This window comes from Lonchura striata, chromosome 4 (assembly GCF_050655825.1).
Source record: "Lonchura striata isolate lonStrDom1 chromosome 4, ASM5065582v1, whole genome shotgun sequence".
NCBI lineage: Eukaryota > Metazoa > Chordata > Aves > Passeriformes > Estrildidae > Lonchura > Lonchura striata.
The window spans coordinates 67,843,172-67,868,336 of NC_140706.1; the positions used below are offsets into that span (position 1 = coordinate 67,843,172).

Genomic DNA, 25,165 nt, shown 5'->3' on the forward strand with positions numbered 1-25,165 from the left:
CCCAGTGTCATCTGTCTTCCATACCAAATGCACAGCAGCACTGGCTGCTGAAACTTGCAATGAATTATTTATATGATGAATTATCCTTCTTTCTCCCCTCCTAGGATATCCAATTGCCCGTTTCCATTTTTGTTTGGGAAGGATTTATTATTTGGGATTTTTTTTCACTGGATAGCTTATTAAACATTTCCTGCTCTTTTTCTCCATCGTACATAACATGCATCTTGCTTCCTGGTAGCACCTATCCATCTGCTCTAACGGGGCCTCCCAGTGTGGGGAAACTGTGAGGAGTGCAGTTTTTACCCAGACAGTTTACAGCCCTCCTTGGGATCCAATTAGGCATGTGCAAAATTTGGGATATTTATTTGCTCACTGGAATCAAAGCTGTTTCAGCCCCCAAGGAAGTGATGCACGGCTGCAGACAGAGCTTGAGACTGCATGTGGATGAATAATTTGGTTACTCACTTCCCTGCAAGCCTCTGAGAGGGTGGGAGCAGAAGGTAACTGCCCAGAGAGAAATCATTTAGAAGTTTGCTGCTCTTCTGCCCCTTTAGTTTCTCAGTTTTACCCCAAAAACATAAAGAACAGCATTTTACACTTGAGGACTTCTTGCTATGGGTGTTGTATATGACCATACCTATTCCTGTAAATGATTGTGAATCATCTCTGGTTCCAGGGGGGAGTATTTCAATGCAGTTTTCTGGGAGCTGGGATAGCAGCTGGGACTATCCCAGCTACTATTTAATGGATTTCAAAGGAATCACCTACATGAGAGAATTTTCTGTGTTTGGCTTTCATGGCTTGGTTTCCATTTAGGAGGCTGCCCCAGCACCCTCCAGACATTCCTGTAGTTTCCAGCATCTAAATCCTAAATCTGCTTCCTGTATCTGCGTTGAATGTTTTTGTACCTTATAAATTTTGGTAGAACTGAATCTTGTTGTGGAAGTGCTTTGACTGTGCCTCTGGCTGGGAGTCTCGCTCTGCGCTGGGCTTTAAATCACGACGGAGATTTACAGCGGCGATAGAGGTGGAACTGCAGGCATCCAAAACGAGAGTTATCTGTGCAGAGGAGCTATCTGTGCACACAGCCCTGCAAATAACATCCCAGGGATGTCACATTGCTTCCCCTGGAATCACGACAGTGATACCCCCTAAGAACAATAGCACTAAAGCTGTCCGTGGCTTCAAAATAATCGGTTTGCCTGCGTGTGAGGCACACGGTCTCCAGAGCTCTTTGGCTGGGCAGCAATATTTTACCTCTAATGACCTCAAACCTGAGCCAGCCATCTTTGCAGGCTCTACAAAACCCTGTTGTGCCATGAATTGCACCCGGAGGTAGCTGCTGCCTTCACCTGAGCACATCCCTCCCTCCTGGCTCCTGTACGCTCCGAAGGCTTGGGGGAAAGTGTGTCAGAATGTGCCAGATTTTCCTCACTAATTTCAGCTTTCTCATTTAGTCAGCTTCTCCTGTTTTTGGATGATCAAATCTCTGCGTCTTCTGCATCAGAAGAGGAGCACATGTAGTTTGCTGAGATTTTCTTATTGAGGTGCTGCAGTTGGAAGCAAACGATCTTCAAGGAAGGGAAGAAGTCAGGAATGCTGTGTGCAAATACCAGGTATTTTTTGGTTCTCCTTAAATATACATAAATTTACCTTAAACCTGTGTCTTTCTGCCTTCCCTAAACTCCTACACTTAAAATCTATTTGAAAACGATGAATAGGGTTGTTAAATATGTAAAAATAGGGACGTGAAAACAGAAGGATAACTGGATAGGGGCTCCCACGGGGCTCTTTTTCTTAAGCCTGGGTTTCTTTTGGTAAACTTATATTTCTGAGCAGACCCTTGGGCAGAATGCTGGCTGGCTGGACCCTGCTGTTCTGTGAGTTGACAGAGTGGGAGGTAAGTGGCAGTAACTAATGGCAATTAGCAGAGGTCTGGACAGCTGAGTGTCCCGAAGGCATGAGCTCTTCTGGGGGTTGTGTCTTCACAGAGTGGAGCTGTTTGTCACACTACACGTCACCCTGCAGAATATGACAATTTGCATCCCTCCACTGAGGCTTTGCTGTCAGATTTGCTCAGCTGTCTTGCAAGGAGGAAAAAAAAAAAAAAAAAAAAAGAGAGAGAGAGAGAGAGGAAAGCTTTTTAAATTTTTTTGCTCCCCAAATCTGTTGAAATAATAGGGCAGGAATGATTAGTTTCTGAGAATTACCCATTAGCTGCTATCAGTAATAACTTGTTTAATGCTTATGTAGCACTTGACGTTTCCATGACTGATGTGCCAGAAAGGACACAAAAAGAGATGAGTTTGTTTTAAAATGGCAAAGGATAGTTTTTGTCTTTTCATTGCAGCTCTCAGGTGATAGTAAGAAAATTGTCCCTCGACCTCCAAACCTGAAAGCTGCCTCTGACCAAACCGTGATGAGGGACAAGGTGAGAGGCTGAACACGTAGCTTCGAGACCCGTTTGCTCAGTTGCAGGAGGGTTTAGTAAATCCCATTTCTCACGCATCCTTGACGGTCTCTCCCGCCTCCATCGCTATTGGGATGTTCCGCAGCGTTCCCGCAGCCCCTGCCGACTCAAGCAGCGGCCGCGTGAAAGAGAGGAGCGGGAGCGCCGCGTCCTCCGGACCCCCCGCAATCCCCCGTCCCAGCTTTGCTTTCGGGCGGGATCCAGCCCTCCAAGATGGATGTTGAGTAGGCTCCGGCAGCGCAGCCGAGTGCGGCACAAAGCCGGGCGGCGCGGCGCTGCCCCTGCGCGGCTCTGCCGGGGCCGGCGGGCCGGGCCGGGCTCCCCGCGGTGCGGCGGGCTCCCCCCGGGCCCGCCCCTGCGGTGGCGGAGCGGTGGCGGGGCGGGGCGGCCGCGCCCGCGGGGCACCCCCTGCCCGCCAGCCCCGGCGGCAGCAGCGAGACGCGCCGGGCGCCGCCGCTCCGCGCCCCCTCCGCCAAACTTTTGCCGGCGCTCGGCCGCCCCGCGGCTCCTCCCGGGAGGCGAAGCCGGAGCCGTGCCCTCGCCCCGGGCAGCGGCGGGTACCCGGGGGGCTCCCGGCTTCTTTCCTCGGCTTTTTATTGTTTTTCCTTCTTTTTTTTTTTTCTTCCCCGCGGGGAGGGGTGGGGAAGGGAAGGGGCTATAAAGCGCGAAGGGACGTGCGTGACACAGTCCCCGCTGCAGCCCGTCTCCACCGGAGCGGGGGCTAGGTCAACACCCGCCCCCCTAAAAAACAACCCGCCGCGGGAGGGACAGCACGGGACGGGACGGGACCGGACGCCGCAAGGTAAGGCACCGGCAGCGGGGCGGGGAGCGGGGCCGCCCGCGCAGCCCCCTCCGATTGCCCCGGGGCGGGCGGGGGGCGCGGTGCCCCGACCCGGCTGCGGGACCCCCGGCCGGAGCGGGGCCGGGGCCGCGGCCGCCCTGGCGCCGTCCCTGCGGCGCTCCCGACACCGCTCCGCCGCGGCTTTTGCGGGATGCTGCCCGGAGAAACCTCGGCGCCCTCTCGGATCCCTCCCTCGCCTTCGAGGTTTGTTTTTTCCCTCCCCGATTTTGCCCTTTGGAAGCCCGCGGCGACCGTGTGCCCCACAGCCCGTGCGGCTGCCGGGAAGCCCGGCTCGTCCTCCGGCGCTGCCGCGGAGCCGGTGTGTGCCAGGCAGGCAGCAGCTCCGCCAGCATCATACGTCTTTCTCGGGAGAAAAAGTGCTTACCAAAAAAAAAAAAAAAAATATAGCAGACAGAAAACTCCACGGTGGGATGTAAGTGCTGAGGTTTGCTACGTGCAGCCTTGGTTCTGTTTTTATTTCGACAGCGCAGAGACAATGGCTACAAAGCGCTGTTTAATCACTTGCAGATAGAAGTTTTATGTATTTAAACCTTCGCAGTTAAAGGCTAGGGCAGATTTTAGAAAAGCTGTGATTCTCTGAGTGTGTTCGTTCTGGGTGAATTTAACACTTGAGCGGTAGCGTGCCCTGGTTCTCCGGATGGTTAGCGTGGTGCCCGGGATGAGCGTGATCCTGTCTGTGCCGTGCCACCCGGGGCTGCTCTGGAAATCATCCCAGTGGACACCGACCTGGACTAGGCAGCCCCGGCAAGGCTGGTTTCAGACAGCGGGTCCTGAAGCTTGTAGCTTCCCTTGGATTTCCCTTTTTCTACCAAAGGAGATGATTCACATCTAGTTACCATATTAATTAGATCAGTGAAACAGTATCTCTGTTCGCGTGGCTCGACTGAGCTGCTGGAGGTGAGCTCAAAGCGAAGGCAAAGTCCCTGCCGTAAATTCCGGACCTCCCTGTCCCAGCTGGCTGTTTGGGAGCAGCCGTAGATAGCAGGAGATGTTCAGAGGCACAAGTGTGGCACAGTCTCCATCGGACCATCCGGCAGTCAGGCTGCTCTGGCAGCCCATCCAGCACTGAGACTGGGCTCCCAGCCTCGATGCACCCATTTCACGCTTGGTTGAGACAGTGGAGTTGTGCCTGTAAAAGTGGAAGGGCCGAGAGTGATGTGAGGGTGAATTCCTCCCTGGGCGGTTGGCAGCGAGTGATTTATGGCATCGGTGACCCTGGCCAGGCACTGCTGCCTTGGCCATAACCTGGTTTCCATAAAAACAGCGCTGGAGTGTTAGACACCATCAGCACCCTTAGCTGTGCCATGAGAGAGCTGAGGGAAAAACTTTGTGTTTCTGCTTAGCCTACTTTGAAAATCGCTGAATGTGAACTATTTTAGGAATGGTATTTCAGATTGCTTCTTGTCAGGAATGCCTCATCCTCCCAGCCACGCTCTCCTGCCTCATAGCGAAACGCGTACCTGCAGGAGAGCTGCCCAGGTCAGCTTTCTAGTGCCACTACAACTCTCTGAAGTACTCAGAGCAATGTCTAGAATTTAAAACTTGCTGATATTTGAAGCAGAAGAGGACTTTTTAAAACACTGAGAGATTTTTACCTTCTAGTTTTACCATTAAGAATGTGGAGAGATGTGCAGTAGTGCATCGTGTATGGGCACCGTGTTGGATGTATCCAGGGTCCTGTGGCTGTTTTTGACCCTGTTGTGAGCACAGCGATACCTGTTCCTTGTGGGCTTTCTGTGTCAGGAGATAATGAGCCCTTCTTAATTTCGGGAGAGCTTTACAATATGTCTGCAAAATTCCTTGTCACATTTCCATGATGAGGACTCCCACTCTCCTTGTCTCCATGTGGCCCTGGACAGAAATCCTGTTGATTTCTGTGCTGTGGAGGGCAGGCACCACAGGGTATCATTGCAACCCTACCAGTGAAGTGACAAAATATGCACGTCCCACTCCTGAGTGGGGACATGCCGGGCTCTGCCAGCACACCTGACAGGCGGTGGCACATGCCACTGGTGTCATGGGCCGGCAGGTCACCTCATGCCCCAGCTGCCCTAGAGAAAGTCAGGATTTGGTGGTGAGATGAGAGGGAATTTGAGCACTGTGTGGGATGCTGATCCCACTGAGATGACTCCGGGCCCCTTTATTTAGTTGCGAGAAGTTTGTCAGCAAGACGAGGCAGAGCTGTGTAGGATCGCCCCGCACGCCTACAGCCGTGTTGTTGTGGGTGAGCACTTCGGAAATGCGGAGGAAAAGCTCTGAGGTTTCCCCAATGTTTATAAATACAATCTGGTGCAAACTGTCAAGCAAGCTGTTCAAAATCACGTCACGCCTGCACTGCCTTCCCCACTCAGCTTAAATGCCTTCGCCACAGAGCCAGTGTGTTCATCTGTCGTTCACAGCTCCCAGCACGCAGCTCTGGCCCATCTGCGGGGCTTTCCCAGCACCCCGATCCTCCTCCTGTGAGCCAGGCTGGGATGCAGCGCTGTGGGCAGGGTCGGTGCTGTGGCTCTGTGTGTGGCACCATCCACTCATTGGAGCTTGAGCATCCTTCACTGCCTCAAGAGCCCAGGCTGCCCCAAAGCAACCCGGCTCACAGACCAGAACTGCATGCAGGGGCAGAATGGGTGTCTTCAAGTCCCCTTTGTCCTCCTTACAAGGTGTGCTTACCTTAGATATCCCCTAAAAATGAAGGAATAAACCCTTTCCTGGAAGTTCCATCTGTGCAGTGGCCTTCTGCTCCATCCCATGGCCTCAGTAGGGCTGGATGGAGGCTGTTTGCTGGAAATTTCAGTTTGAAGAGTGCCAGGGTCTTCTGCCTTAATATATATAAAAAGATGAGATGTTTATTAAACTCAGACCCTACTTTTTCTTCTACAATTTATATCCCAAGAGGCTGGCGATAAACAGTTTATTAAAAAGAAATCCTGATTTATTTCTGCAAATGGTTACATTTTAAGCTGGTACCAAATGGTTTTGTAGGAGACCACCTTTTATGCTTCCCATGGCAGTTGAAAGGATTGCTAGAAAAACAATCCAGAATCTAAGTAGGTTTGGATAAAGGCAAGCCAGGAGTGTACGTCAGGGTATGTGGTGCTTTTATGCAGCGAGGCGGTGGATTTTACCACGGAACATCTGGGCACTGGCTTCAGTTACAGCACAGATTTTAGTGGGATAACAAGTCTTGCTTGGCTTCGCGTTCATTTTGAAGTCACTAAACTTTATACGAATAATAAAACCTTAAGCCCATTACTTCACTGTTTGCAAGGGACTGTTTCAGTCCCGCTTCGGGGTCTCACATCTTTGTGGGGCTGGTTTTATTTTACTGTGCTAAGTGGGTATTTATCTTCTCAGTGCCTGGCTCGCTTTCGCTGGAAGCAGCTTTGCTAATTTGTCGCGATGGCCACTCCGGGGAGGGCGGCCGGGTTTTCCATTCGCCCCCGCTGAACGCGCACGTTTTCCGCGTTAGGGGCAGCCTGATGAAAGCTGCGCGTTTCTCCTTCGCGGCGCTCGGAGGGGCTGAGCTTGGTAACCTGGAGGGTGATAGAGCTGCTCAGGGCTACCAGCTCGGCCACTGCTGAGAGTTAAAGTAACCAGGGGAGGGTTTGCTTTCTTCTTCTGTTTGATTATAAAATGCAGAGGAGAATAGACTGGACTGAAGGAGGGAAGGGCTGCCTCTATATACAAGAAAACAAGTTTGAAAGCCCTTACAAGGGTACACATACTGCTGGGAACACCCCAGCATCAGGGAGGATAACCCCAGCTAGTTTATATATCAAGGAATACGTGTTTGGAATATAAGTTCCATGTGAGAATGTATAGACAGGCCATGAGACCGATGTTTATGTTGATCATGGAGCACCTGGTGTGATACTGAGTGCTGGTGAATTCTGTATTTTGGTGTCACTGACTGTATGGGCAGTAAACCAGAAGAAATCAACTACATCCAAGGAAGGAGAATATCCCAGGTAAGACTAGTGAGAAGGGACTTAAGTACTGCTTGAGCTCTGCTAACTTATGAGTGGAGCAGTGAGTGAATGAGCATTGCTTTGGGGAAAAGGAAGAGTGCAGAAACTGTTCTGTTTCACATGAAGAGATGTACTTCTGTGGCAAAAATCCTCATTAGATCAAATAGGGATAGTTTCTGCCTGAGAAGATGACTCGAACAAGCCTATGGATGGATGGAAGGAGCTTTGAAGGCTGAGGAGATGTTATGTTTGAAAACTTTAACAAGATGTCATTAGGAGAGTAAGTATTTGCCCTTAGATTGGGAAACGGGTCAGGATAATAAATCATAACTCCAGGAGAGTGTGCTAAAAGCTGGAAATACATTCAGATGGGAAAACCAGTAAATATTAGAAAGAAGTTTGTTCTCTCAGAATTAATTCTTTTCATTTGCTGCATGCAAGGACACCCACTGAACAGGAGAAGGATAAATGTTAACACAGAACTGTAACAGGAACCAGCTGAAAATCTCATGACTGCGTGGATGGCTTTGATTGCTCCGCAGGGAACACGTCAGTCATGTGGGACATGTCAGAAACAGGCAGTGTGTCATGTCACCTCACGTGTGAGGTAGCTGACAGTCCAGCTTCACCAAAAACCTGATTGGGGGGGGAGGCATTTTACAGGATGGGTTTTAAATGACACTGGAATAATCAGCTGCAGGAGTGGCCTGAGAAGCCAGCCCCACTGCACAACTGCTTCACTAAACACAAGCATGCCTGAGTTAGCAGAGGGGAGAGCAGATCCTGCCCAGAGCATCTCACAGTGGGCTCTGCCCTTGCACCCAGGCAGGTACTTTCAGCTCTTCTCATAGATTTCTCAGGGCTGTTCAGGTTTGGCCTGAACTGGGACTGCTCTGGCTTCAGGGTAATTAAACATAGGGGTTAGAGAGATGTTTGTTGTTTGCGTGACAGCTGAGATAGGAAGCAGGGGGTACTTGCTGCTAGCACCTGGAAAACTGAAAAGCAAAAGGCAATAAATTTATCTCTCCTACCTCATTCCCTGCTCCATGGGTCCGGATATGAGTGCCCCTCCAGTGTGACCCTTGCACGCTCCCAAGGTGACACAGCACCGAGGCCGACACTTCCCCTGTGATTTACAGGGGAAAAGCATTGTTTGCCTAATTGAGTCTATTTCTTTTTTCTTTTTTTCCCCCCCTGTATTATTTGAGAAAACACAACTTTGTTGAAACTTTATTAGGGGGTGAGCAAAATGATGCTTTTCAACTTTCTCACCTTTAAGTTGCTCAGTACCAAGACAGAGCAGCATCAGAGTAGCTGAGGCACGGCGAGCCCGTGGGCTCCTCACACACATTTGCAGGGATGGTTGAACAGGGAAGATGTTTGTACAAAGCAGCCAGAATATCATGAAGAAGCAAGTGCTCCCTCTCTTTCTCTCTCTCTCTGCTTTGTTTAGGTGCAGCAGATTTACTGCTAAGTTGTTTTTAGTCAAACAGTCTAAACGTGCCTCAGCGTTTTGAAATTCCAGAAACCTGATGGAAATTTAGCAGTTTACAGATTGAGATGATGATGGTGCAGGAAAGATAAGTGTCTTGGAGCTGCCAGCTGGTCTCTGGATGTAAAGGAACACCTCAGTGTGCAGTGTTAACATTTTCTAGTCCCTGTTCCTTCCCTTCCTTTGGCTGCTAAATCTGTGTTTAATTCCCTGGGGGTTTTCTCTCCTGGGTAAGAATTACTTACTTGAGTATGATTTGTACAACTAATAGGATCTTATCCTTATTTGGGGAAGACCCTAGGGGCTCTTTCAAACTGATTTTTCAGTAATGAGAAATAATGAATAAAAGTCTAATAGTCCTAGGGGGTATTAAAGTTACAATTTTGCAGGGAAGATTTAATATCAGTCGATTAAAACTTTTATAATCCTTTTATTGTACAATAGTCAGAAAAAAATAATAAGAGGGAAAACAAGTGGGTTTTAAGACCCTCTCACATCATGCAAATAAGTCTAAATTTAATGTTTGAATTAAACAGGTATTTTAAAACAAGAGTCTAAGACATCTCTTGCAAGTGTGTGATAGCAGGGCGGCAGGCTCAGGGAAAGAAATGTGCTACGTTAATTTATGGAGCACATTCTAATTCCCAGTCATCTAAGAAAAAGTAGTTGCAAGGTGTTTATGAGAAAATCCAGGCAATTAGGGCTTAAACTAGAAAATGCAAACTTCATAGACCTCAGCACAGTGTGTTTCCAGTAGCCCAAAACATGCTCTGGCTCAGCCTGTTGCTCACAGGGTATGTGAGCCTCCCCACTGGGCACTGTGGGGTTGCTGTGGGTCTGTTCACCCCGGGACTGGGCAGATCCCAGCTCGTGGCCCTTGGTGAAAGCTGTTGGAGCAAAGTGGGACCCGGGGGCATCGTTCCCGTGGGCAGAGCCCCCCACATGGCCAAGCCTCTGCTGAGATGCTTTGCGGGGACAAAGCACCAAGGAGCAGATACTGTTTTATGAATGTACAGCTTTTTGGGTTTAGCAATGATCAGCAGTGATGCTGGAATAATGCCTTGTCCTTTAGAAGTAGCTTTCATCCAAGGATGTTGTAGCCATTTCCAGTCGCTGGCAGAGGGACACCCCCAGAAGGCAGCGCTGGATCCCACATCAGAGCTCTCACCATGTCTTCCCCCTTTGGGAAAAGAAACACCTTTGGTGTGCATTTCAGTCACCTCTGAATGCAGAAACTCCTCCCTTCTCCCTCCTTTCCTGCTCTGTCAGCCTGGGATGTATGGTTGCCATAAGAAGGCCGGAGGCTTTGGGGCTGTTTGGTTGTTCGCTCACCCATGACAGCCTGGCCTCTCCGCCCGCACGGGTTCCCTCCACTTTTGTTGGCAGCCAGCACATAAAGGGCTAACCTTTCCCCTGCCAGCCTGCACAAATAAACACTGGCCCAGCAGCAAAGTGGAGCTGAAACCAAGCCTTGCAATAATCTGATTTTTCAGACCCCTTACCACAGCTCTGCAGGTGACCCTGGCAGGTTTGAACCTCTGGTGCCAATTCCTTTGGAGCACCCATCCTTTTTGCACTTGGGAAGGACTTTCCAGCTCAGAAATGCACAAGTCCACTGCTTAGAAAACAGAAAAATGCTGGAAGGAAGACTGAAGACTGGCAGCTCCTAAATGTGCTCCTGTTCTGCTTTGATGTGATGGGTTGGTGGCTGGTGAGCTGTGGCTGGACTCGTGGGCTCTTACAGCCTCTCCAGAGAGGTGAGCTTGTGTCAGCTCTGACAAAGGCATTCTCCGTGGCTCTGCCTCACTGTCTCCCCATCATTTTTACCCTTTGGAGTCAAATCCTTGTTCTGTTACATGGCTTCTTAGCACTGGTGGGGTTGAATGATGCTGGGTGAGCAGCTGGGGGAAGTTTGGATTTTCTCTGGAAGCACTGGGAAGTGTCAGGCACCATGGTGGGGACAGCAGGTGGCTATGTTGAGAAATTTGGAGCAGCTTATGCCCTCCACTAACAATTTTCACTAATTTGTTGAGCTAATTTCACTAATTTATCTGTAGGAATCTGTGTATTTTTTTAAAATCAGGATGCTGGGGAGGTAAATACAAAATTTAGGCAGTGTGAGCATTCCTGCTGCTTCTCATACCTACCCATGTCCTGTCTAAAAGCAAGCGTGCAGAAGAGGGAATTTGCTGAGTGATGCCCGGGAGCAGTGCTGAGGCTGGTTGTGGTTCACCAGGATGAGCCTTGCTGTGCTCTCAGCCACTACAGCCCCTCAGGAACCAGTGCTGAAAAATGGTGTGTGCTGCTTCCTGGGGGTGGTGGGGATCCATGTGGGAGACAATATCCAGGCTGGATCTTGGAGTCTTTGCTGCTGTAACTGTGGCTGAGATCTGCCAGCCCTAACACTAAGAGCTGCTGGTAGAAATATGTAAATATCAACAGCTTCAGCACTACATTTGAGGCTTTCCATTTTCAAACACTTGACAAATGTTTACATATTTTCAGCAGCCCTTTTCCAGCCAGGGAAAATGAGACACAGCACCTGTGAAATTACTCTGATACGCAACAAATCGTTCTAAGAGAGCACCTTGAGGGTTCATTAAGGACTTGCAGGGCCTAAGGTTTTCTTTGCATACTTTTAAAGCTGAAGGCAGAAAATACTAAAACTGAATCCAGTTTTAGATAGTAAGTACAAGAAATTTTTCAGTTCTGATGATAATTCAGGGATTAAAAATTTTAAGGGATCAGCTATCAATATAACATATACTACTGTGGTCACAAGTAATATGTACTGGTCTCTACTCCCAAACAGAAGTGGAAATTGCCTCAAGCTGTGCCAGAAGAGGTTTAGATTGGATATTCAGAAAAAACTTCTCCATGGAAAGGGTTGGAACAGACTTTCCAGGGCAGTGGTGGAGTCACCATCCCTGGAGCTATCCAAAATATGTGTAGTTGTGGCACTTGGGGACATGGGTTACCAGTGGCCTCGGCAGTGCTGGGTTAGCAACTGCACTCAAAGGTCTTAGAGGGCTTTTCCAACCTAAACAATTCTCAAATGGGCCAAACTCTGAATTCAGTAGAAAAACTCATCATTCCTTTGGAGTCAGCAGCGCTGCAGAACACCTTTCTGGTGGCAGCACAGGGGTGCAGTCTCTTCCCCAGGTATTGCAGATAAGCCCCATGCATTGTTACTGCTGCTGTTTTGCTCTGCTCTTCCAGCTTTCTGGAAAGCTGCTGCTGTTCTTCTGTGCCATGGCAGGTGAGAAACCCTCGGTGCAGTGTGGTAATGTGGCAAAGGAGAATTCCTGAGCTACTGTTGTGGGAAAACTGTGTGTGTAGAGGAAGGGAAGTGAGTGGAAATAGCAATGTTCGTGGACTAGCTGTGGTTTGTAATCCTGTGTACGTTTGTGGTGGTGTTCCTGATGCTGAGGGAAAATGCATATCTGATGGAAGCTATGGGAATCAGCCCCTCTGCACTTGACAGGTTTTCCAATCAATATTCCCTTTGTTAATGACCATCCAAAAAGTAGAAGGGGAGAAGTGCATAAGAAATTCCAGTGTGCTCGTGGCACAGCTTTCCACAGAATGTCGGTGCTCAGGTTGAGCTCAGCTTCCCCAGCTCCTACTTTGGGAGGCACTCTGGTGACCTGCAGCTCCATGCCGTTCCCTGCCTCTCCCGTGGCTCCCTGCCCTGTGCCAGCTCCTCATGTTTTCCCCTTTAGCAAACACCTTGTTGGCCAGGAGCAGCTGCCATGCCAGCGGTATTCCCTAGGAATGGCTCAGGCAACCTTAACTCCTTTGGTAGTTAATGAAGTTGATGACACTGGGTTTGTGTTGTTGCACCTTTCCAAGCCTTCCTGCCTCGGCGGTTTGAGGATGCGACAACAGGATGCAGATCCTGGTTCTGTTCCTGCTCTGTATCACGTCCTGACATTTCATCCCCGTCCCTGGAGGATTTTGGCGAGGGTGCTCACTCATAATGTCATCCTGAAGTATTCCAGAGGAACAGTGGGAAACTGTAGCAAATACCAACACGCTGGTGTTGGTTGTAATTTGTAATTGTTCGTGTGCTCCTCCCTGCTAATCCCCTTGCTGAAATTCATTACAGAGGGGGAGCAACCTACACCCGGAGAGCTGTGCTGAAGGCAGAATGACTTGGCCAAGGAAAGTAGCTATTGTTTTATGATTAAAGGAAAGGATTATATTGGGATTTCCTTGAACAAGAAAGTCTCTGCCCTACTTTTATTGCTTGTAACAAGGGGATAATAATTGCTTTCCATTATAAAACAGCCCCAGCGCTTGCGCTGAAAGATTTGTGGTAGAGCTGCGTGGCATTCAGGGCTGGTTATCTGAAATGGCCTGGAGTTGTGCAAACTGAGATTTCTCTGACTTATTTCTCCTACTGGGGCTCAACCCCTGCTGAGACTATGGAAAAAATTCCTCTACTCTGAGTTGGGTCAGACTCTCCGCATGTGACATATTTTCCTCTTCAGGAGCTGGTACCAGTCACCTATCCCATGACGCCTGCCCTCTCCAGGAGTGACATCCAGGAGGTGTTGTACGGGCTTGGGAGCATGAGCAGGGACAGCAGCAGGGATCCAGCCGGTGCTGGAGTGGCCAGGAGAGGTAACATCTGTCCTGGGGGGAGGGCTGCCAGCTGGCTGCCGCCCCGTGCTCCAGCACATCCCTGCTTCCCGTGCTGCTGCCACCCCCTCGCAAGGAGAGGCACGGAACAAGCCGAGCATTGTAACAGGGGCCGCCGGGGACGCGCTGTTTGTTTGGGTTTGACACTCGGCCCTGAGTCTCGTGGGTAGAGGTGGCTGTGAAAGAGAGAAGTGCTGGTATGTGGTCTCTGATTGAAAAAAAGGAAAACTATGAGGCATTTCCTTGAGTGTCCCAAATGGCATCTCCTGGCTCAGCTGGTTTTTGAAGCGTCCAGCTGCCACCAGCTCCAGGGTGACGATTTTGATGTGATCAGGGTTGAATCTGTTTCCACTAAAAGTGGAAAAATAAATAAGTCTTAGCTTAGAAACAAAATAGTCCATGTAAAATTTGATTTTTTTGATACCGTATCTCCCTGAGTATGTTTGCTTTTCAACATGTCTAATTTGAGACAGCTCTGCATTTTCTAATGATGCCCCTTTGGAGTTAACCTCTCCCCCAAGCTGTAGCTCACTGCCACTGTTGTCCATTAAGATTTGGAAGAAATGTACCCTTATTTCTTCAAACCTTCCTATTTTTACATGGTCGTATTTTTTTTCCCTGTAATGCCACAGAGATTTGCTTGGCTAAAACGATAATTTTCCCAGCAAAGGAAAATTGTGGGTTGAATTGGAATTGCAAGAGGCGCTTGGTTAATCCACAGATTATTGACACGGTGGACCCTCCATGCTTCAAAGCCACCATTATAGTCCATCATGTCCCTGCGTACTTAGGGAGTTTTAATCCATGGATTACAAGTCCCTAAGAGCCCCTGCCCTCCCAGTTACAGCTGCTCCTGCCAATGGGAGCTGCCATGTCAAGCACTACACAAAAAATTGGTCTTTAAAATCCACGGAGACAGTGATACACCCTTGCATCCCCCTCAGGGGATTCCTTGTCCCAAGTCCGTGGAGAGGTCCCACAGCCCTGCCTGGCCCATGCTCTTCCCCAGGCACCAGGCAGGACCAGACAACACGTTTTCAAAAGTGATGCTTTAAAAAAAAAAAGGGACCACAAAAAAACTGAGCAGCTCCCAGTAAATGCTTAAACTGCAAAGGCATTATTTTTCCTTGTTTGCACATTAAAAATAACTTGCATTACAATCCAAATTTATAAGTGCTTTTGAACTCCTCTGTTGCTCAGGTGATAACCGTGTGTGCTGAGGTGCATGTATTTGTGGCATATATCTCTGGAAATGGAGTGTATAATGGAAAAGCGCATGACCTCTTTACTTGCAGGATTCCTATAATAAGTCAAAGAAGCCACACAGTGCCCTTTTATTTCCAAAGCTGGACTTAAATCACATCAATAAATCTGCAGACTTATTATGAGATGCAGCACTGGTAATGTAAACAGAAAAAAACCCCACCCCCAGCACACCAGAGTTTAAAAATAGGATGTAAGGAGGAGAAAAAGTTAACTATCCATATAATAAAAAGAGAAGAAATGCAACACAAGAACGCTGTGTCAGGCAGTGCCTTGAAATTATCCTCACTAAATTACAGTCGTGCTCTTCCCACTCTCTGTAATTAAATGAGGGTTTGGTTATTCCAGACGCATTTGCTCCAGGTAAACCCAGGTCTTTTTTCTTTTGGTATTGTAAGTCCTTCACAGGTCTGGCTGACCTGCAGACAGTTGAGGAGCAAAGCAAATTATTTCCATAGATCAAGGAAGATGACTGTGAACAGGTGCCAGTGTTGCATGTGGTGAATCCAGTACTTTGCTCCCTTTCTCCACAGCTTAGGTGTGTTTGGTGAGACTGAGCCTTCCTGTGAGTGTCTCCATGAAATAAATGCACAGTGAAGCCCAGACAGGAGGACACAACTGTTTGTATCCCCAGCAGCCAAACAAAATGGATTCTTGGCTTGCAGGGTGGGATTTCCATGGTGGGATAGGCAGGGAGCCTCTGATCCCTTACAGAGCATACCCCACACAGCCATGTTTCAGTGCTGGCAAAAAGAGTCAGTAAGAAAATACTGTAGGCTTGAGCAGGGAAATCAAGAATGTGGTGATTTCATTTGTCCCCAAGGCCACCTGTTTCTGGCCTGGGTTGAGGATGTGCCCACTCTGCTGAGCCTGTGTGAAAACCCCATGAGGTGCTGCCACAGCTCAAGCTAATTTGTCCTTCGACTCAGAACCTGAGCCAGCTGTAAATCCCATTATCTTCTCCATTTCTGGTTCTAATTGCAGTTTACCTGGGCATTTGCAGATGGAGTTTTTGTTACCTGGAGGTCTTAAAGGCAGGACAGAAGGCTATATAGGGCTTTTGTAGGTGAGATTTTGGAAATGTTGGGTAAGGAGATTATTAAAAAGATAGGAATTAATTGTAATTGTCATAAAACCCACAACCTGACTTAATGATTATTTTCATGTACGTGCTTATAATTCAAGTTTATAAAATGCCACTTATAAAACGGTTATTCCTACTTTGTGAAAGAAGAAAAAAGCCTCAAGCTTCTGGCAAGGTTGTGAATTTTAAAGTGTTTAAAATCATGTATCTCCCTTTCCAATGTGCAGCATGTATTTTTCATCTGTTGATCTTTTCAGGTAAATACAGCTGGGTTCATTAAGCAAATGTCTCCTGAGGTGTGGCTCTTGCTACTGCAGTGTTTGTGTAGCCTGGGAGCTGCTCACCTGGGAATGGCACTGCCACATTCCAGGTTCAAATCCAAGGAAACCCTGGCCACCTGCCCTGGCATCCCTCAGCCTGCTCAGGTTCAGTGTCCTGGTGCCTGGCAGGCAAAACTGAGTGGCCTTGTCCCCTGGGAGCAGCCCTGCCTGGGAGGAGAAGGGACACTCCGGATGCTCCATGCTCAGTCTGACTCCCCAGGTCAGTCAGCCAGCAGGACTTTTCCCTCTGGGTTTAAGGCTCAGTTGAGACAGAATTTGGGGAAGAAGTGAAAGGTAAAGACGGGCCATTAGAGGGCACTTTTGCAATCCTGGAGAAGGAAAACGGTGCTTATTATTTCACTTAGGACTGTTTATTTTGGCACTCTCTTAAATTCAGTGATAAACAGCAGGAAAATCCCTCCAGTCAGCAGGAATATATCAATAAAATATTGACTCAGAGTTTAAAAGAAAAGAAAACAAGACAAACTTGTAGAAAATGGAATACAAGACATTTAAGGAGGCAGCACAGCCTAGAGAACAAAAAAAAAATCACACAATATATTTTATGTAATTTGTGTGGCTTAGCAGCACAGTGCTTAGACCTGGCTTCTAAAAACGAATCCAAGACAAGAAAATTTGGTTTTGGGAGTTTCTGAAGGCTGGGTGGCAGAGGAGGAATTCACAGGCTCACATCTAGCAAGTGCATTTTCTGAAGGACTCTGTCAAAGTCACTGGTGAGCTTACCCAGAAACAAACATGGGATGAATAAATGGGCTTTTTGCTTTGCTCTTGATGTTTTGCATGAGTAAACTACAGAGGATTTAGTTTGAAACCCCGCCAAATTATAATGAGTGCGCTGCAAAAACTAAAATCTTTTTATTAGCTGGTGTGAAAGGGTAGTGTAACACTGACAGCACAGCTCCCAAAAACTGTGAGCGAGGTTTGGATGCCTCTTTGCTGTTGTCCCACTTTTGGAAGTGTCATGCATGAAAATGTTAAGCCATTTTAAGCCTCTGAGGTTAGATAGATGAAAATGAAAGCACCCAAAATTCCAATAATTTGTCAAAGAACAGAGATTATAAAAGTTTCCTTTTTCAGTAACAGTTGACAACTCTGCAAGGTATTTCATGTGTGGGATGGGCAGGGATACAGAACTAAATTTAATGTGTCTTTTTGGAGTTATTTTTACACCAAAATGCTTTTACAATTAGATAAAGAAATTGGAGACTAATCTGTACCTTGTCACTGCTCTGTAGCTGTTAAGGGGGACAGAAACAGTGTTTATGGGAGTATTTAACGTGCATTAGCTAGTGAAATTATTTAAGAAGTGAAGCTTAGCCTATAATCAAAATGGTTTATTTTAGTAGAGGTTACATTGTGCTGGAACTGACTATGGGAATACACAGGATTGCAGTTTCAGGGGGTTCATGTGGAGGACGCTGTCTGCAGAAAGCGTCAGAGTTTCTTACCTAACCAAATAATCTGCTGTAACTGTTGTGATTAAGTTGGAAGGAATTTCATCCCTGTTGGCCAACAATAATACTTGAAAAATCAATAAACAGCGTGTTAGAGCACACAAAACTCATCGTGCTTTGTGTGAGAGGGGCTTTCTGCTGGCTTTGGTGACTCAAGCCAGCAAATATTTTGACTTATGATCTTTGCTCCAAAAGGTCAAATGTCTTTAACTTCACTGGTAAGTATCAACACTTCAGTCTGAATTGGAGGAACTATATCCACTGTCATCAAAAACTAACTCAGGACCCGTTTGGGATAAATTTTGACAAAAGCTGGGAAAGCTAAATCAGGATTTACCTCTAGGTAGCAATTACATGTGTTGGGTAAAGCCCTGGACTCCTTTTTCCTTTCTGTAGAGCAGAGCACTGTAGTAAGCTGTCATTAAACAATCCCAAATGACAACAATGATCCTGTGAGGGTGCACATCACTCCTGGCTCATGGATACTGCTGAGTCTGCCATGTGTTTTTCCCTCTCCCATCACCAGTTTCAATGGGAAAATAGAAAGATGAAGGAACTGAGCTGGACAGCAGGAGTTGGAGAAAACAGTAGAAAGGGGGGAGGGAAAGAGCTGATTTCAGGGGAGAGCAGAGAGGAGGGGTGAGTGGGGCAGACCTGCATGTTGGTGGAAGGAATGATTAAATAAAAATGTAAGAGGCAGAGGAAGCAAAATGAGGGTGAAAATAGCTCTCCACAGCCTTGCTGATGTCAGAAGCCCTGCTGGGCAGCATGTGGGTGGCTGTGTTTAGCTGTCCTGAGAGCAGAACAGGCAGAAGGGGAGCTGGAGGCAGCAGGGAGAGGGATTAGGAAAAGCAGTTGTTAGTATGCCTTGGACTACAATGTGCCACTTCTCAAGGAGCTTTATGTTTGCTACTTTTACATAAAATATTAGGCGTGGTGGGAAAAAGAACTATCTCAGCAACAGATTTGATCTTAAAGGTAAAAGGAAGAGTTTGCTATAAGGTAGTAGCTGCTTCACAGTGCAGTACCCAGAGCAGTGCATGACTGCACACTCAGCCAAGGGACAAGATAAAACTGTTCCTGCCAGCTCAGCTTTTCACCATGTTTCTCCCCAAATCGGTGCTAACACAGTTTAGATAATGGCCTAAACTTTTTTTTTCCATTCTCCGAATTAAAAATGGTTATCATTTAATAATTTAAACTTGATATACCAGAAATGGGCTGTTTCCCCTTTCCCCCCCACCCCATCCCAGAGCCATTAAAGATGAGATCATCTACTGTACTGAAAGGAGATTTCCAGCCTGTCCCAGTGTATATGTTAGGGTAGTAATTTCTGACCTAGTTACAGACATAATAATGAAAGGCTGAGATTATGAATTATTATGCCTAATTTGTAAAGGATTCTCTGCTTTTGTGTTTTGCAATTCCCATCAGGCTTGAGGATTAAGCCCTGCTGAATTGCATGCTAATACCAAAGTGCTTTGAATATGTGTGGGTTTGTATCACATGTTTTCCTAATTCACTATTTTTGTCAAGAACAGTTTCACTGGAAATATTTACTTTCCAGAGGATTGTTGGACACTCAACCAAGGTCTCCTAGGGGAAGCAAAGCCGATGTACCCTCCATCTGCTCTGTGCAAAACATCAAAGTGTAGCTCACCAAAGCATGTGGAAGGCTTTTGCTCTTTGGTAGCGATTTCAGTTTGAAACCTGGGCTTGCTTCATTCAGTCACAGCTCAGGATGGGAAAATCTTGGTGACACCCTTGATCCAAGCGCTGTGACAGTGTGAGCTCAGTCCTTACAGCGAGTTCTCCTGCCATTTGTGTGGCAGTGAAGGTGCCTGCAAAACACAAAGTGCATGTCAGGTTGTTGTAAGTGTGCCCACGTTCCAGCACAGACGAGCTGCACGTGGTGCCCCCGCTGAGCTGGGACTCCCTGTCATTGCTGCAGGATGCTCCTGCTGCGCTGCCCGCTGCCGCTCCTGCTGCTGCTGCTGCCGCTCGACTCCAGGCCCCAGAAGTTGCCCACCAGGGATGAGGAGCTCTTCCAGATGCAGATCCGGGACAAGGCGTTCTTCCACGACTCCTCAGTCATCCCTGATGGAGCTGAAATCAGCAGCTACCTCTTCCGAGACACCCCCAAAAGGTATTTCTGTCTGGCCCAAGTGAGGAAGCTGAACTTTGAAGACAGTAGCTCTGGTTGCTGGGTGCTTTGAGATAAAAATTGGATCCCAACCAGAAAAACACAAATGCCAGTGTTCTGTTTGGTGAAGTAAACACATGAGCCTCCAGCCCAATCTGGCCTCCCCAACTGAGGGTCTGTCCAATTTATTTGATTTCTGGGATAAGCCCAGAGGTCCCCCAGACTGCAGAATTTCCCTGAAGTGGGGCCACAAACCATGTCTAGAGGCAATGGGAGAGGGAAGGAAATTAGAAATTACAGACTTGACCCACCACTCTTGTCCCTCTTTATTGTTCCCTACTGTGCTTTAAAGAAGCAGCGTTAGACAGCCTGGTCTGAACTCCCCACTTCCCAAACTCCACCTTATGGGTCAGAAAATACTGAGGGTTAGACTGGGGAAGAACCTGAGGATCCCAGAGAGTTTAGGGAAGAGCTGCATTGCCTCATATCACATAGTTCCTCCAGCCTTCATTGGCAAGGAACATTTTACAATAGGTGACGTGTGGTGCCTGGAGGGATGTGGGAGGGCAGCTGGGTGTGTGTGTGTCTCTATGTGCTCACCTGGGTACAATATAAAATGTATGTCCTGCTTGGAAGAGCGTATCTCTAAATTCCAGGAGAGATCCTGTTTCCCTCATTTATATCTCTGTGATTATTTATATCTAGTTAGTATAGAGGTAGAAAGTAAAGCTGCTGGAGGGGAGGGCAGGTGGCCAGAAAGCCCTTAGCTCTGCTGTGACACAGAAGTGTGAGCCCTGCTCCTTAGATCTGTCCCACCAGCCTTGCCACACTCCCTCTGCCTGTTGATAACACTCTGGCTCTGTGGCCCCACGGAGACCATCCCTAATCATGTCAAGTCAATCCCTGCCAGCTGGCTGCCATCAGGAGTTCCTGACATGTGGGTCTGTTAACCTCCCTCTAGGTACTTCTTTGTGGTTGAAGAGGACAACACTCCCTTAGCAGTGACGGTGACACCGTGTGATGCCCCTCTGGAGTGGAAACTGAGTGTGCAGGAACTCCCAGAGGAAGCCAGTGGGGAAGGATCAGGTAACAAAGAATCAGTGATTTCCCCTGTCCCCTTCCCTGCTTTTCTCCAGGATTTAAGGTTCCTCAAACACTGAGTCTCGCAGCAGGCCTGTCTTTATGATCTTCTGCTGTTTCGATCTTCCAGTGCAGGAGATTGACAACAGGCAGCAACACGAAAAGGAAAAGGACAACAAAGAAGTAAAATCTAAGGTTACAGTCACAGGGGTCTGGATGCTGCCAGAGAAAATTGTTTGCCCAGAGTGACTCTGTTTGATGGGGGCTTTGCTGTGAGGTGTTTACACATTGTAAGAACTGGGGAGACAGGGCTGGCATTGCAGCAGGACTGAACTCATCCCATGGAGGGGCTCATCTCCAGACACGGAGCAGTGTAGCTGCCACTCAGGAGAGAAAAGGGCTGCCAGAGCCTCTGACACATGTGCTGAACTGTCACACACACCACATGGTATGGCAGACATACCTCTGGTCCCCACTGTGTTTAGCAACAAAATTTTAGTGTGACTCAGATGGCCAAAGCCAAGGGCCCACAACCAGGAACAGGCAGGCGAGTGAGTGTCCCTGGGGAAAACTGCATGGCAACTCCAAGTGGATGCCTGACACTGCAGGGGAAGGTGTTAGCTACCACTCATGAGATTCCATTGTCAGGTGGAATTTCTTTTATGGCTGGGTTTAACCTGAGCAGCAAACCATTTTTCCTCTCTGTTTTGACAGAAATGTTGATCAATTACATCTTCCTCAGAAGACAAAACCTTCCTTTTCCATCTCCCGTGTTTGTATTTTATGTTGTAAAATGTGCATGTTAAGAGTTTTGTTTTTTTCATATTTGCAGAGAGTGTCTGTAGAAATGTTTTTTTCTGTATGTATTCCAGGTGATCCAGAGCCCCTTGAGCAACAGAAGCAGCAGATTACCAGTGAGGAAGGCACGGAGCTCTTCTCCTACAAAGGCAACGACGTGGAGTACTTTGTGTCCTCTAGTTCCCCCTCTGGGCTGTACCAGCTGGATCTGCTGTCGACAGAGAAAGACACCCATTTTAAAGTGTATGCAACCACGACTCCAGAGTCAGACCAGCCTTATCCTGAGTTACCTTATGATCCCAGAATCGATGTCACCTCTCTGGGACGTACGACGGTGACACTGGCGTGGAAACCGAGCCCCACGGCCTCCTTACTGAGACAGCCCATCCAGTACTGCATAGTCATCAACAAAGAGCACAACTTCAAAAGCCTCTGTGCTGTCGAAGCCAAGCTCAGCTCTGACGATGCCTTCATGATGGCTCCAAAGCCGGGTCTGGATTTCAGTCCCTTTGACTTCGCCCATTTTGGCTTCCCTGCAGACAACAACTCTGGCAAAGAACGTGGTTTCCTAAAATCATCCAAGTTTGGGCGGCAAACGTCCCCAAAGCCGAGAGTTGACCTGCATAGAGTTTGTATTGGGAACAAGAACATCTTCACCGTGTCTGACCTGAAGCCAGACACGCAGTACTACTTTGACATGTTTGCAGTGAACACCAACACCAACATGAGCACCGCCTATGTCGGCACCTTTGCCAGGACCAAGGAGGAGGCGAAGCAGAAAACAGTTGACCTGAAGGACGGCAAAGTTACAGATGTGTTTATCAAAAGAAAGGGAGTCAAATTTCTACGTTTTGCCCCTGTTTCATCTCACCAAAAAGTCACCTTTTCCATTCATTCCTGCCTGGATGCTGTTCAGATCCAAGTTAGGAGGGATGGAAAACTCCTCTTGTCTCAAAGTGTGGAGGGCGTGCGGCAGTTCCAGCTCCGGGGGAAAGCAAAAGCGAAATACCTTATTAGGCTGAAGGGCAGCAAGAAAGGTGCTTCCATGCTGAAGATCCTGGCTACAACCAGGCCTAACAAGCAGTCGTTCCCATCTCTTCCCGAAGACACACGGATCAAAGCCTTCGACAAGCTCCGCACGTGTTCCTCGGTCACCGTGGCGTGGCTGGGCACGCAGGAGAGGAACAAATTCTGCATCTACAAGAGGGAAGTGGATGAAAATTACAATGAAGAGCAGAAGAAAAGAGAGCAGAACCAGTGCTTGGGTCCAGACACGAGGAAGAAGTCGGAAAAGGTTCTGTGTAAATACTTCCACAGCCAGAACATCCAGAAAGCAGTGACCACAGAGACAATCAGAGGCCTGCACCCTGGCAAGTCCTACCTGCTGGATGTTTACGTGATAGGGCACGGCGGGCACTCGGTGAAATACCAGAGCAAACTGGTGAAAACAAGGAAGTTCTGTTAGTGCCCCTGGACAGAGGAACACAGGGAACTCCAGACTGAACATTATCCTGCTTCTCAGTATAGGGATGGACTACTTGCACAGCAGAGAAGTTGTGACCTGTATTTGTACTGTGTAGAAAAGATATCAACTTGTATATTTGTTTACATAAGTAGTTGTCTGGAGGAACTGAGCCTGGTGCTGTCTGGTAGCACCTGGCAGTGGTGTTATCATGTGTCCAGTGACCCACATGTGATGCTCAGTAGATGTCCAAGGTAGCAGAAAACCTCGGAGGAGCTGGCACGCCTTTGCTTTCATATTGCATGAACTGCTTCTAAATTATTTTATACTTTAAGAGGCTGAGATATGTCATTTGTTCATCTTGTTACTCACACACACAGCTCACAGACATATGCCCTTTCTCTCAGTGTAGATGGTAGGGTTTCTGTAAATTATTTTATAGAGTCTTGTTTTAAATGTTTTTGTTTCTATGATTGTAAACTATTAAAATCTCCCCCCCAATTAAATACAGATTTAAACTAAGTATTAACTGGGCTGCACATGAGGCAGTTTAATTGCTAATGTAAATTCTTACCTAGCTGATCTTCATGTTTAAATACTGTATGTATTTCATGTACAAAGTTGCCATAACGTTATATTCCTGTACATAAAATTAAAACATATTAGATTATATATTATTGACCTTTTGTTGACTTTTTTTTTTTTTAACATTCTAAGTGGGCAGACAGACGTGGGGACAGAAGAGACATGCTGAAACTTGAACTGAATTCAGTTTTCCTGTTCTATCATGGCTTGGAGTCTGAGTTAGAAAGACCATGCAAATCTTATCTATGGTCATTTGTTATTTTTTTGTTAGATTGTCATTGGAAGCATTTGCTTTCTGGATGCTGCTGGGTTTGACCACAGTAGTAATAAACTGAAAAGATTGTATTTTTTCCATTGACAAGAATGGCAGTGTTACCAAAACCCCAGGTACTTTCGTTTAATTTGCAATTATTTCCATGGTGTAGATTTCTTTAAGATACTGTATTTCTAGATATCATATGTTCTAAATTGTCTTCTTTGTTTTTCCATGTCATCTCCATTGACTCAAAAGCCTGCAGAAAGCTGCTTAATAGAAAACACTCCCCAGAGAAGCAGCTTGGCCAGCCCCATTTCAAGCAGTGAAGGTAGGAGAGAAAGGGACCAAAATTCATATAAAGACTGAAAGCAGGTTCCTTTTAGGCTGCTGACAGGGAAAGAATGGACAGACCTGTCCATTCCTGTGGAGGTGAGCTCCAGTTTTCCTTGGCCCCGCAGTGTGGAGCTCCTGATGTTTTCCTTTCTGCTGCCCCCAGCTCTGGTGGGTGACAGAAGGGTTTTGTGGCTCCACAAGCTCCCGTGCCATTCCACATGCCAAGCCTGTTGTGATTTCCCCCCCCCAAATAAAGGAGGTACCATATGAAGACTGATCAGAAGACACCTGTTGTGTTTAATGTGGTTATATAATAACTGGAATAATGGGAATTCAGATTTCTTTGGAGATGATCTCTCTGATTCCTTAAAGGAACTTACAAACACCCACTTGGTGGATTACTGTGCCAAGGTGCACAGGAGCAGTAGGTCACTCCAAGTGGGAATTCTCAAGAACAGGACAGTGGTAGCAAGGTTAGATAATCAGTTGCCAGAGAGATACTTTCCCTGTATTTCACAGTCTGGAAAGCTATTGAATCCTTTAACTAAAGACAAATTTTTTAAGCATTTCTCTCTTTACTGCTGCCACTTGTGTGGGGATCAGTACCTCTTCCACTGGCTTAGTATGGTGTTTACTTCAAAACACATGTTTTCCCACAATTCCAGCTCTGTTTGTTCCCTTTGGCAGATTTCTCTGTTTGGATATTCACCCAGCTCACTTGGCTTTTCTGCCTGCTAACCCCTTATGTTTGCAGCATGTCACAAAATTAAAAAAGTCCCGAGGATGCATGCAGCTTCTATTTCTGAACACGCTGTTTTCGAAGAAAAATGTCACAGCAGTTGTCTTTATTTCCCACTGGATTTCTCCTTTTCCTGAACAGCTAGCTCTATTTATTCTTCTGGATGAAACTGAGACCATACTAGTACCATATCT

At 47.4% G+C, this 25,165-nt stretch overlaps 1 protein-coding gene across 3 annotated transcripts; it reads left to right on the forward strand.

Moving 5' to 3' along the window:
• Positions 1-1,028: 1,028 nt before the first annotated feature.
• NDNF (neuron derived neurotrophic factor) lies at positions 1,029-23,730 on the forward strand. 3 transcript variants are annotated; one of them, XM_085578310.1, is made up of 5 exons: positions 1,134-1,380; positions 1,458-1,616; positions 19,527-19,721; positions 20,680-20,804; positions 21,671-23,730. In XM_085578310.1, exons 2-5 carry the CDS (start codon positions 1,597-1,599, stop codon positions 23,059-23,061), a joined length of 1,731 nt encoding a protein of 576 aa, XP_085434436.1. In that variant the 5' UTR covers positions 1,134-1,380; positions 1,458-1,596; the 3' UTR covers positions 23,062-23,730. The 3 variants fall into 3 exon arrangements, with proteins under 3 accessions (XP_085434435.1, XP_085434436.1, XP_021410588.2); XM_085578309.1 differs by having other exon boundaries at positions 1,029-1,616; XM_021554913.4 differs by lacking the exons at positions 1,134-1,380; positions 1,458-1,616 and adding an exon at positions 2,888-3,272.
• The last annotated feature ends 1,435 nt before the right edge of the window (positions 23,731-25,165 follow it).